At 46.0% G+C, this 12,343-nt stretch overlaps 1 protein-coding gene across 1 annotated transcript in view; it reads right to left on the bottom strand.

The window, feature by feature from the left end:
* KIAA1549L (KIAA1549 like) overlaps positions 1-12,343 on the bottom strand; it is a 126,559-nt gene that overhangs the window by 14,766 nt on the left and 99,450 nt on the right. Inside the window, exon 16 of the mRNA XM_061149431.1 lies at positions 11,611-11,961. Coding sequence (XP_061005414.1) covers positions 11,611-11,961 — 351 coding nt within the window. The remainder of the gene's footprint in view (positions 1-11,610; positions 11,962-12,343) is intronic.

Here is a 12,343-nt window from a genome sequence, read left to right as displayed (position 1 = left end):
AGCAATGGTTTGGAATCAGGAAGTATGGGTGGAGGTTTGCTAATAAATAGACTTTCTGTCCCTAAGCAAGTCAGGTGACTTCTCTGGACCTCACTGTCTTCTGCTGAGATGGAGACAAGGAGGCCTTGCTCAGAGGGGTGGGTGCAAAGAAGATCAGGTCAGGCAGTGTATATGTAAGTATTTTGTGATCTATAAAGCACTATTTAAAGATAAGGGATCAAAACTGTCAAGTGAAGATTTTAATCAGCTCGGGAGGGGAGAAAAGGAAAATGGTCAGAGACAGAACCAGCGAGCCAGACCATAGCCTCTGAGCAGGAGAAAATCTAGGAATGCTCTCTGCGAAGACAAAGCTTGGCTTGTGCCTCTTATTCATTTTTTTCTATAGGTGTCAGGCCTGCCATATCTCTTAAGGAACAAGATGATAGGGCTTTAAACCTGAAGATATCCAGACAAAAGGTAGCAGGAAAGAGAATCCATAAACAGGATCCTTTAAAATGAATGAGGGAAAAATAAATAAATAAATAAAATGAATGAGGGCTTTTCCCTCCGGCATTATGGGCGTCCCACATGGCACAGTGGTGAAGAATTCACCTGCCAGTGCAGGAGACGAAAGAGATGTGAGTTCAATTCGATGTGAGTTCGATTCCTGGAGTAGGAAATGGCAACCTGCTCCAGTATTCATGCCTGGAGAAGCCCATGGACAGAGGAGCCTGGGGGGCTACAGTCCATGGGGTGGCAAAGAGTCAAACATGACTGAGTGACTGAGCACACACATTATGGCAGACTACCTACTCATAAGGGCCAACCCACTAAATAACAAGTAGATCCTAGGTAAAACATGGCTTTTAATGCATGCTGGAATTGCAAGACATAAGGAAATCTTAAGGATTCCCACCCACTATCCACCTTCTCCCTCCCACATCACAGCAAACTAAAATAAAAACTGTGAGCTGAAATCAGAGGTGGAAACAATGAGCAGTAAGCAAATATGAAAGGTGTGATTGCCTGGAAAACAAATGCCATATTGACAATCAATTAATGAGATCAAGCCTGGGATAGGGCAAGGTGAGGCAGGTAAAACTGAGATCCTTACAGCCAACCTAGGCTCTTCTTTTGATTCAGTCATTCACACTCTGTGGACACGTCGGTCCCTCTGCACCTTATTTTTCTATTATTTATTTTCCTTGTGAAATAAGGTACTGAAATACTTTGTGGGTTTCCACAAAAAAGCATTTCTTTAGCCATGAAACCATTTTGACATAGCCCAAATACATAACCAAATCAAAGCAGAACTTCTCTGGTTGAAGTTGAGGGTGGGGATGCCCTGGTGAATTTGACCCTCTGCTTACCTGCATGATGGCACCTGGGGACTCCCTGAACCCTATGGTTTTGCAGAGTTTGAAAATCATTGTCCTTCCAGCTTGGCATTCCGTTATTATCAACAAACCAAAAAGTAAGGACATGCCTTTCCCAAAACAGACAAAGAGGTGTCTAGCCCCTCGTCTCTCTTCTGGCCTCTCCTGATATCAGTAGAGGAGACAGACAACTTATTTTTATCCCTGGTTCTTGGAAGGCGTACTCTGTAGTCAACACAGTTTTCCAGCCAAGAAAATGCATTTGGTATCTCTGTCTTATAACAGTTAACCAAAGAATTGATTAAAAGTTCTGAAGTTTTGACAAGTACCAAGGGAATTTCCTTCTTTGGATGATTTTTCCAGGTACAAAGCAAGCCTGCACAGGAGATCAAGGTCTCCTTGGGTCCGTACCCTTGGCCCTCCTGGGCAGCTACAGGGTCACATGAAAAGCAGAAAGGCCACCTGTGCCCTTGGCTGAGGAATTCCCCCAAGCAGGGTCTTCCTCCCTTCCCCTGTGCAGTTCCCCCATGGGTCCAAGTCCTCCTGGATTTGTATCCTGCCTTCTTTTCCATGTGTTTGGAACCTGACTCCCTGCCAGCTGCCTTGTGACTCAGATCTCACTGGAAGCTATTGTTCAAAACTGTTACCTTGTTCCAGGTTTCTAGATACATGACAGTGGCCGTGAGGGGCCCAGTCTGGCACCCAAGGACACCATCTTTGGGGATCCCTGTCCTCTGGCTAGAAAGGAGATCAGACACTTGGAACTGAAGGCAGGCTTTATAAATAGCTCTTAGGTCTCCCAGGTGGAAGAAGCCTGGATGTAACAAGAAGTGGCCACCCTTTGAGCTCAGAAGTTTGGTTGTAAAAGTAGAAGGGATGGTAACCACGGTCTGCTCAAGGCTCCCGGTCCCGATGTCCTTGGGCAGGGGGCGAGGGGGCGAGGGGGCGGGTCAGGGCCATTCTTTCCAGCAAACCCAGTGGAGAATGGGCCCAGGTGAGACCCCCTGTGTGCTGGACCCTCCTTGTGCACATGCATCCATCCAGAGGGGGAATCTGGTCGAGATCAACCTTTGGGGTGGGGGTGGGGGCGGTTAGCGCTAGAGGGATGACAGGTCAAAGGGGGCAGCCTGCAGTTGGAGGAACAGATCAGGGTCTCAGGCTTTGCACTGGTGGGAGAGCGAGGACTCACAGGCCAAAGCCACCTACTTTAGTTGGAGGCCACTGTCCAGGGCCAGCCAGTCAGCCCCAGGCCAGAGTGGATATGCCAGTCTTTCCATTCCTGCTGACAATGCTGGCTTCCACTGCGTGGCACCCCTTCCACCGCACTGCGAATACTGCTCAGCACAACCTGTGTCTACCTAAGGCCCCATGCAGCTATAAATAACTTTACATCCTATTGCATGAAATAGAATCTTCCAGAGGATAGTTCTTATTTAGTTGAAAACAGAGGGCGTGGTAACTGAAGACGGACCCCATGGTGAATACCCAGTGTTTATCTTGATCTCTCAGCTTACCAGGAGTTACTGAAAGCAACACTGAGGCTCTCAAGGCCCTGGGATTCATAGAAGGTTCGAGCTGGACAGAGCAGGAGACACCAAAACCTCACTCCTTACCTTCACACAGAGGGAAAAGGAAACCCAGAGAAGTGAGCTGACTTGCCCAAAATCACATGGCCAGTTTAAGGGCCCTGTCTTAAAATTCTAAGCCAAGGGTGGCGTGGTGCAGAGCACATGGGTTTGGAGTCAGACAAACTGGAGTTGAAACCTGGCTTTACCAGGCGCTTAACCTCAAGTAACTTACCTCTCTGTACCTGTTTTCTCATTAATGAAAGTAACGCGATCATACCCCCATTTCAAAGGCTGTTTAAAAGACTCATTTTATATGTTGATGTGATGTCTGGCACATAGTGGGTACTCAATAAATGATATGCTCTTCCTTCTGAGACCAGATAGTATTTTGATACAGTAATTGTAGTAACCAAGACCTTGCCACCACAGTTCCTTGAATCCAGGGCCCTTCCCCTGCCCCAAGAACATCTTACCTTCCTGCCCCAGGGAAGGAAGTCCACTACCACTAAAGATGGCCCAAGAGTCAACTGTTCCTGGCATTTCAAAAGCTAAAACTATTAAAATATAAGAGTTTCGGATTTTGAATATAAAAAACCTAAGCCCTTAAAGCACTCAAAGCTGATGCCAAAATGAGCTTTGAAAGAAGTGAGGTACCTTTAGACCAGCGGTCCCTAAGCTTTTTGACACGCCAGACCGCTTCACGGGATACAATGCTTACATGGAACTGGGGAGGAGGGCAGTTTCAGGATGATTGAAGCGTATTACATTTATTGTGCACTTTATTTCTATTATTATTACATCAGCCCCACCTCAGATCATCAGGCACTAGATCCTGGAGGTTGGCAATCCCTGGTTTAGACCACTCTGCCCCTGTATTAGGCAAAGACCGTTAAGTAAAGAAGAGCAGAGCTTAGATGCTAATGAGTCTGGAGAAGGGGCTCTGTGTCCCATCACAATCTGGGAGAACAGGGGATGGAGAGGTGGAAGAGAGAATAAATAGAAGGAAGATGCTAGAGAGGGGAGAGGGGCAAGGATGTGTGTGTGTGTGTGTGTGTGTGTGTGTGTGTGTGTGTGTGTGTAAGACAAAGAGGGGGAGAGAGAGGTGAGAGGCAGAAGGGACAGAGAAGGCTCAGGCATGGGAGAAAGGGAAAAGAAGGGAGGAAGGGAAAGAGTCTGCTTGTAAGCAAGAGGACCAGGAAACAGCTGTGCCCTGCCCAGACTAACACCTGCAGACTAGGTGGAAAGGAGCACTTCTCAGCGGTGCCGCCCAGAGTAGTTAGATGAGAATAAAATGAGGCCAAGTACTGAGGCTTTCTTCACACTCTGACCGTGCTTTGCGCCTGGTAGGCACCCACCCCTGCTACACACACACACACACACACACACACACACACACACACACACACACACACACACTAAGCTTAATCAGAGAGGAGGAGGGAGGCCCTGGACTGAGACTGAGCTCTTGGCACTAGAACAACATCACAGAGAAATAGTTACCTGTCTTGCACACCTGAGTTTGTGAGCTGAGCTACATATTCCTCTCCTCTCTCCCTTTCCACACAGCATTCCTCTACAAAAATGTGATTTCTACTCACTTGAATGGTTTCTCTAAGCCTGAAGGGATATGCATTTGCCAGACACTGGGCAGCCTGTTGGTTTTCCAGGGGGATTCCTCGGGGCAGCCCATAGGCAAAGATCTCCAACCCAGGCTGTCCCAGGTAATATAGAGCGACCTACCTTCACAGACTCTGGGAGTTGGGCAATACCTCATTGTTGGCAGCTAGCATAACTGACTCCATCTTGGGCCTGTTTAGTTCCTCCTGTCCTTCCATTGACCCTACCTGGGACTGTACCGGGTGGTAAATCACTTCTGTGCTGTCAAGGGCTTTGCAGTTAATAGATATTATCTAATGATCATTAGGTTCCAGGTGGCCTCTATGCTCTGCTACTCTCCAGTGATAAAGGTTTTCATGATGTAGTCCCTGCACTCATAAGACTAATTACCCATCATAAATCTTGACTTAGGAATGCACTCCCTGACTCCCTGTCCCCCAAACCCTAGGTTAACTACAAAACTGTCCCAGCAGCCGCTCTGCAGTGTTGAGTGCAACTGCTAACGCTTCTGGATCGCCCCCTGCCCCATCCTACTCTGGACGTAAGTTACCCTGTAATACTGATCCACTGATGACATGGAACTGCCTCATTTTTAGGTCTCCAGATACCTTCTTGGTTTGTTGGGTTCCCTCCATCCTTGAAAGCCATTCAGCACTGCCTAGAGTAGACCTCTTCCTGTTGTTCAACTTCATCAAACTGCCAATGACTTATATGCAAGAACTAACATTGAGCACCCCCCGCCCCCACTTCCTGCCCCACCAAACCTGGCTGGATGGGAGCTCAGAATAGATTCAAATTAGATTTGGAGAAACACAAGAAATGTATAACATTTTTTGAACCCAAGTGCTGTGGATGTAAATTCCTGCCTGATATGCCTGGTTATCTCATCATTAAGAAAGTTTAAGAAGGGGTCTTTTGTTTTATTTTTGAGGGGAGAGGAGGAAAACAGGCTATAATCTTCTCAATTCTATCTTAATAGAGATGTCTCTCTCTTACAAGGGGTTATGATAGGAATGAACAAAACCCCATCCAACTGGGTACACTTCCTTATAAGAAAAGCACACTCTGAAATTCAGATTTGAGTTCTCATCAGAGCCTGGGACAACCTTCTGGCTTACCTGGCCAGAGGGTGGAAAGAACATGGGCTCTGAAGTTAGAGAGCCCTGGGTTCCAACCCCAGTTCTGTCCGGTGTCACCCTGGGCAAGTTTCTTTACTTCTCCAGGTCTCAGTTTCCCATGGAGTCCGTGGGGGATAGTAACGTTGACTTCATGGGGTGGTGGTTAGCTCAGAAGAGACAATGTGCATGTGTGCTAAGTTGTGTCTGACTCTGTGTGATCCCATAGACTGTAGCCCACCAGACTCCTCTGTTCATGGGATTCTCCAGGCAAGGATACTAGAATGGTTGGCATGCCCTCCTCCAGAGGATCTTCCAAACCCAGGGATTGAACCTGCATCTCCTGTGTCTCCTGCACTGCAGGCGGATTCTTTACCACTAGTAACACCTGTCCCAGGTCTTTCCAGCCCGGAAAGACACAAGAGCACTTAGGCTAATATCCTATGTAGTGGGAGCTCCATAGATAGCAGCTGTTGTTATTATCACTGTTAGTTGCATTTGTAAGGCCTCTAGTGGGGAAGATGTTTTCACCCTGCTACCTTTCTTGGAAGGCTTCCTGGGTAGCTTAGTAGTAAACAATCTGCCTGCAGATGTAGGTGACACAGGAGATGAGGGTTCGATTCCTGGGTCAGGAAGACCCCTGGAGAAGGAAATAGAAACTCCAGTATTCTTGCCTGGACAATTCCAAGGACAGAGGAGTCTGGTGGGCTACAGTCCATGGGGTCACAAAGAGTCGGACACAACTGAGCATGCACACATACCTTTCTCAGCATCCCCTACCCTGACACCAACAGGAAGGCTATAGGATGTTTTCATTCCACTTGGCAGAGACCCATTATGGCTGCTAGCAAAATTGGATTGGTCATTAGGTGTCAAGTCTAATTTCTTCACAGATTCAAGGGGTAAAATATGATCAAGAGTCTCCTGAACTGAGGTGCAGGAATCCCCAGCTGCCAGCAATAACCTTTTCCATGATATAAATGCCATCAGCCTGGCCGAGTGCATTTAGAACCAGCAACTTCCAATTATCCTCCAGTAGAGCTTGGAGTGCTTCCTTTTTGGAAGCTGAAAAGTAATCATAGTTATCATTCTAAATTGCCACCATGTCCATTGATTTCCACATTATCATAGCACAAGAGGGCTTGGCAAGAACTTGGGTTAAGAATTATCATTGCTACTGTGTATTGTTAGCCATTTCTCTTTTCATTAAAATAAGGACCTCGTGTGTTGTTGGCAAAAGGAAACCTTAACAATGAAAAAACTGCCTTTGATATTCAGTTTGATGGATCATCTCTCTGCTGTGTTATTATTTCTCAGTCCACTTCTATTCTTTGGTGGCTTCATTTTTTAAAAGTATATAATACTAACGCTTCTGCCTTTCTTGGCACAACTGCCAATCCTGAATTATAGCAAATAGAACCATCTAAACTTTCATATTCCCACAATGACATTTTTAGATGGTTTTGTTAAATTGAGGCATATGGATGTGGGTTGTGGCATATTCTGGCCTGTCATTGGAAGTCTCATCCCAGTTGTTTAAGTTTTTCTCTCTGAAACCCAGATCTCTTCACAGATCCCCAGAGTTTGGCCTCCAGCTAGAGGGGCCCAGTCATTCCTGAGGATTATCTTTAAACAGAAGTGAGGCTTCCCTGAGCACCCAGAGCATGCTCTTAAAAAGAGTATAACAGAGTAGAAGAAAAAGATGTCATCTCAGAAGTGTCAGGAAAAGGGAGATAGACAGTGGAACCCAGTGGAAAGAAGAGAATATTTTTATAATAATGACTACATTTATCCAGTAATTCCATGTACCAGGCTCCATACAAAGCACTCTGATTAAAATCTACTAACACCCATTGGGTGCTAAGTGCCAGGACCTTGCTGAGCATTTTATATGAATTATCATCCTTTTCCCCCTGCAGCTCTCTTCTCATCACCATTCTATGGCTGAGGAGACAGGAGGCTCAGAGTTACGGTCACCAGGTAAGGTCATTCAGTTGGTGAGTACCATTCCACTCTGGATAGAGGGAGAATTTGGGGATATGGTCAATGTCTGGAATCAGAAAGGATGAGTCAATGAAACTGAAGTCAATGTGGATCAATATAAGAATGGATACAGGTAGTCCTCCCCCAAAGGACAGCCACTTTATGTGGTAAGATTAGAGTGTTTTCAACATCTCACTGAGAAAATCCCTTCTTTCCCCATAAAGAAGAGTACCAATTTAATGGGCAATTAGTTAAGAAAACTGTAATTGTGGAAACTGTAATACGACTGTCATGGGAAAGTATTTTAAAGTACCCGATTTGCAAGGCTCAGTGAGCATTTTTCTAACTCTTTCTGAAAAAAAAAGGTATGTGGATTCTCATCTGATGGAAGCATGGCCAGTGGCAGCCCCAGAATTGCTGGCCCTCTTCTGGAAGTCAGTGCTTCTTGAACAGATCCAGCAAAGTTCCTGGATGGCAGAGGCAAACTCCTATTCCTGAGATCTGGGCATTGACTGAAGTCTTCTATTTAACTTAAACGCTGCATTAAGGGGACTTCCCTGGTGGTCCAGTGGTGAACAGTTCACACTCCCAAAGCAGGGGGCCCAGTTTCGATGTCTGGTTGGGGAACTAGATCCTGTATGCTACAACGAAGACTCAGCACAGCCAAATAAATAAATGGTAAATATTAAAATAAAATCCTTTAAAACATTAAGAATTTTACACTGTATTCCACCTATATCTCAGAAAAATGGGATGCAAAAAAGATGTCCCACGTTTACCCTATTTCCTTTACTGACTTTGTTCTATGGGTTTGCATATCACAGGCTGAGAAAAATGACTCTAATATCAACCAGTTTTCCTTCTGACAATGTCATACTTTCCCTAAACTGGCTTTTACTTAATTAAAGACCATAAAGTGAAGTCACTCAGTCATGTCCAACTCCGCAACCCCATAGACTGTTGCCTGCCAGGCTCCCCTGTCCATGGGATTTTCCAGGCAAGAATACTGGAGTGGGTTGCCATTTCCTTCTCCAGGGGATCTTCCTGACCCAGGGATTGAACCCAGGTCTCCCTCACTGCAGGCAGACTCTTTACCATCTGAGCCACCAGGGAAGCCCAAAGTGAAAGTCGCTCAGTTGTGTCCGACTCTTTGCAACCCCATGGACTATACAGTCCATGGAATTCTCCAGTTCAGGATACTGGAGTGGGTAGCCTTTTCCTTCTCCAGGGGATCTTCCCAACCCAGGGACTGAACCCACATCTCCCTCATTGCAGGTGGATTCTTTACCAGCTAAGCTACAAGGGAAGCCAATGAAAGACCATACTGACCAGCAAACAAATATTCTGGCCCACCTGGTCATTCAGCTTCTCACTGCAGGTTTGTAAGTTAATAATAAAGCAGTTTCAGTGAGTTTAAGCAGCATGATCTGATCACCCTGGAGTAAATGGACAAAACAGAAATTCTGCACCTGCCGACCTACAGACAAATTCTTGCAGTGATGATGACCTCATCCAAGTACAGGTGTCCCTGCCCCAAAGGCTCAGTTTGAAATAAACTTTGGTCTCTCCTGATAAGAGTTTTATCAACAGGGAAAGGCTGGGCCAGAGACTGACATTCAGAGAGAAAGACTGAGGGGATTAGGAATAGTGTTAAGAGAAGACATCTCAGGGCCCTGGTAAAGGAGAGAATCTGGAACAAAGGACAATAAGGAAGTTTACAACAGTGTGTAGATTAGGTAGTTATGTAGCATAACAGCAATTTATTAAATGCCACCGTAGTGGTGCTGTTGGAGGCTGGTGGTTGAAGTTATCAAAAAGCTCCATAAGCTCAAAGGTGTCTCAAATAGTCTACTGGAAAATGAAAGAAATAATACGATGGAGAGACAATATAACAGCAGAAGGCAGGTTAAGAACATGGGCTTTGTCAACCAGATGGCCTGACTCTGGGTCCTGGCTCTGTCCCTTCCTGGCTGTGTGACTTGAACAAGCTGTGAAACCTCAGTTTCAACATCTGTAAAATAGGGATAAAACTAGTAACTGTCTCAGAGGCATACAGTAAGAACTAAATAAATGAGTTACCATACATATGACACTTAGATCACTACCTAGTAACAGTGACGCACTCAATAAATGTTAGCTTTTATTATTGTTGTTGTTCACTCAAGAAGTTGTATCCAGCTCTGCAACTCCATGGACTATAGCATGCCAGGCTTCTCTGTCCTTCACTAGTTTCTGAAATTTGCTCAGATTCATGTCCATTGAGTCAGTGATGCCATCCAATCATCTCATCCTCTGTCGCCCCCTTCTCTTCCTGCCTTTAATCTTTCCCAGTATCAGGGTCTTTTCCAAACAGTTGGCTCTTCACATCAGGTGGCCAAAATACTGGAGCTTCAGCTTCAGCAACAGTCCTTCAAATGAATAATCAGGATTGATATCCTTTAGGATTGACTGGTTTGATCTCCTTGCAGTCCAAGGGACTCTCAAGAGTCTTCTCCAACACCATAATTTGAAAGCACCAATTCTTTGGTGCTCAACCTTCTTTATGGTCCAACCCACATCCACACATGACTACTGGAAAAACCATAGCTTTGACTATATGGACCTTTGTCGACAACATGCCTTCTCTAGGTTTTATTCAGTTCAGTTCAGTTTAGTCGCTCAGTCGTGTCCAGCTCTTTACGACCCCATGAATCACAGCACACCAGGCCTCCCTGTCCATCACCAACTCCCGAAGTTTACTCAAACTCATGCCCATTGAGTCGGTGATGCCATCCAGCCATCTCATCCTCTGTCGTCCCCTTCTCCTCCTGCCCCCAATCCCTCCCAGCATCAGGGTCTTTTCCAATGAGTCAGCTCTTCACATCAGGTGGCCAAAGTACTGGAGTTTCAGCCTCAGCATCAGTCCCTCCAATGAACACCCAGGACTGATCTCCTTTAGGATGGCCTGGTTGGATCTTCTTGCGGTCCAAGGGACTCTCAAGAGTCTTCTCCAACACCACAGTTCAAAAGCATCAATTTTTCGGCGCTCAGCTTTCTTCACAGTCCAACTCTCACATCCATACATAACCACTGGAAAAACCATAGCCTTGACCTTTTATTAGATAATTACATATCACAATGACAATTTATAATGCTCTGTTAATGAGTAACTTGGAGATAAGGCATGAAATATTACAAGGGCGGAATCTATACATCACAAAAAGCATTGTCTATTATGGTCTGTGGCTTATAAAACTATGTCTTTTTAAAAAGATTATCTGTAGATGCTATGGTGATGAACTAATTAAATGCAAACTAATTAAAATGGTTGCTTAAATCATCGAAGCCTTTAGTCACTGGGTACTTTCTCAGATACTGAAGTATGGTTACTAGTTAATGAGATGATCATGACAAACCTTTATGGCATTTACTGGGTGTCTGGCATCCATCTAGTACCTCATGTTAATCTTTACAACCACCTTAGGAAGTTGGTTATTTTTCTTATCTGTTCATTTCACCTGTAGAAAATCTAAGTAACATCCCCAAGTCACAAAGCTGCTGAATGCTAGAGCAGGAATTCAAAGTCAAACCACCCGCCTCCAGAGCCTCTGCTCAGAACCACAGGCTCCATGGTCCCCTGACATGGGGCCTTGCCCTGCATTTTGACATTCAAATGAGGTCCTTGCCCTTGGGGTTGTAGAAAACCACCAGTGCACAAAGAATGAGGTCTGGCCTTCACAGGAGGGGTAGAAAAGGAAATTAATTCAAAAACATATTTCAGCTAGACATCAGGCCTCCTGTGCGCCTATGCCCATAGGACTGAAAGGCTTAGGCTTGGATCAGGGATGAGGACGGGATGAGAGCCCAGCAAAGGTCATCTCCAAATCCCAAGGTGGTTCATCACCAAAGTCCTTACCCTGAGACCCCTGTGGGCACACCCCGGGACAGGCAGATCTGATGATGACAGGCAGATGGGAGAGATGTCTGACTTACCGGCCGGGGCAGACTGTACTGGTACATTTCTGGGCGGTAGGTCGGCACCCACTGCACCCCAGCCCTGGGCCGCGTCATGGTCCCTGGAGCGCTGGTCACCACCTCGGAGTAGGGCAGGTGCTGGGCGGAGCCATAGGCCTCCGGGTGCCGGCCCTGGCCCGCGTGGCCCGCTGACGCCAGGCTGAAGGCCTCCTCTAGCAGCATGTGCATCTGCTGCCGGACCTCGTCGATGGAGGGCTGCGAGCTCAGGGTGGAGGTCTCCGAGTGACCTTTCACCTGCCTCGACCGGCCGTAGCCCCGCGGCTCACTCACTCTGTCGATGTTGGTTTCCTCTATGATCTCAGGCTCTGTCTGTGGGGCCAAACAAATGCCCAGAGATTTGTTAATGAACTTTCCTTCCGTTAATGTTGTCTGTAACTTACTCTAAAATGGTCCATTTGGACAAGTGATATTAGGCATTTGTGCTCATTTATGTTATACCCTAGGTGCCCTCTCTAGGAATTCACACTACAGGGCTATTCAGCTAGTATTGTATCAGGCCATGCTCCAACTACCTATGTGAAATGAACCTCAGTTATTGGAGTATAAGGAATGCACCGGGCTTTGCTAATTAGCATAATGAGGATGAGAAATGGCTTCTCACTGATGACATTAACAGTATCCTTTAAATCAGGGGCCCCCAACCTCCAGGATCTAATGCCTGATGATCTGAGGTGGAGCTGATTATAATAGA

Source organism: Dama dama, chromosome 1, assembly GCF_033118175.1.
Source record: "Dama dama isolate Ldn47 chromosome 1, ASM3311817v1, whole genome shotgun sequence".
NCBI classification, from domain to species: domain Eukaryota; kingdom Metazoa; phylum Chordata; class Mammalia; order Artiodactyla; family Cervidae; genus Dama; species Dama dama.
Note: the sequence above shows the minus strand (reverse complement) of the source record. Positions and strands in the feature narration are given on the sequence as shown.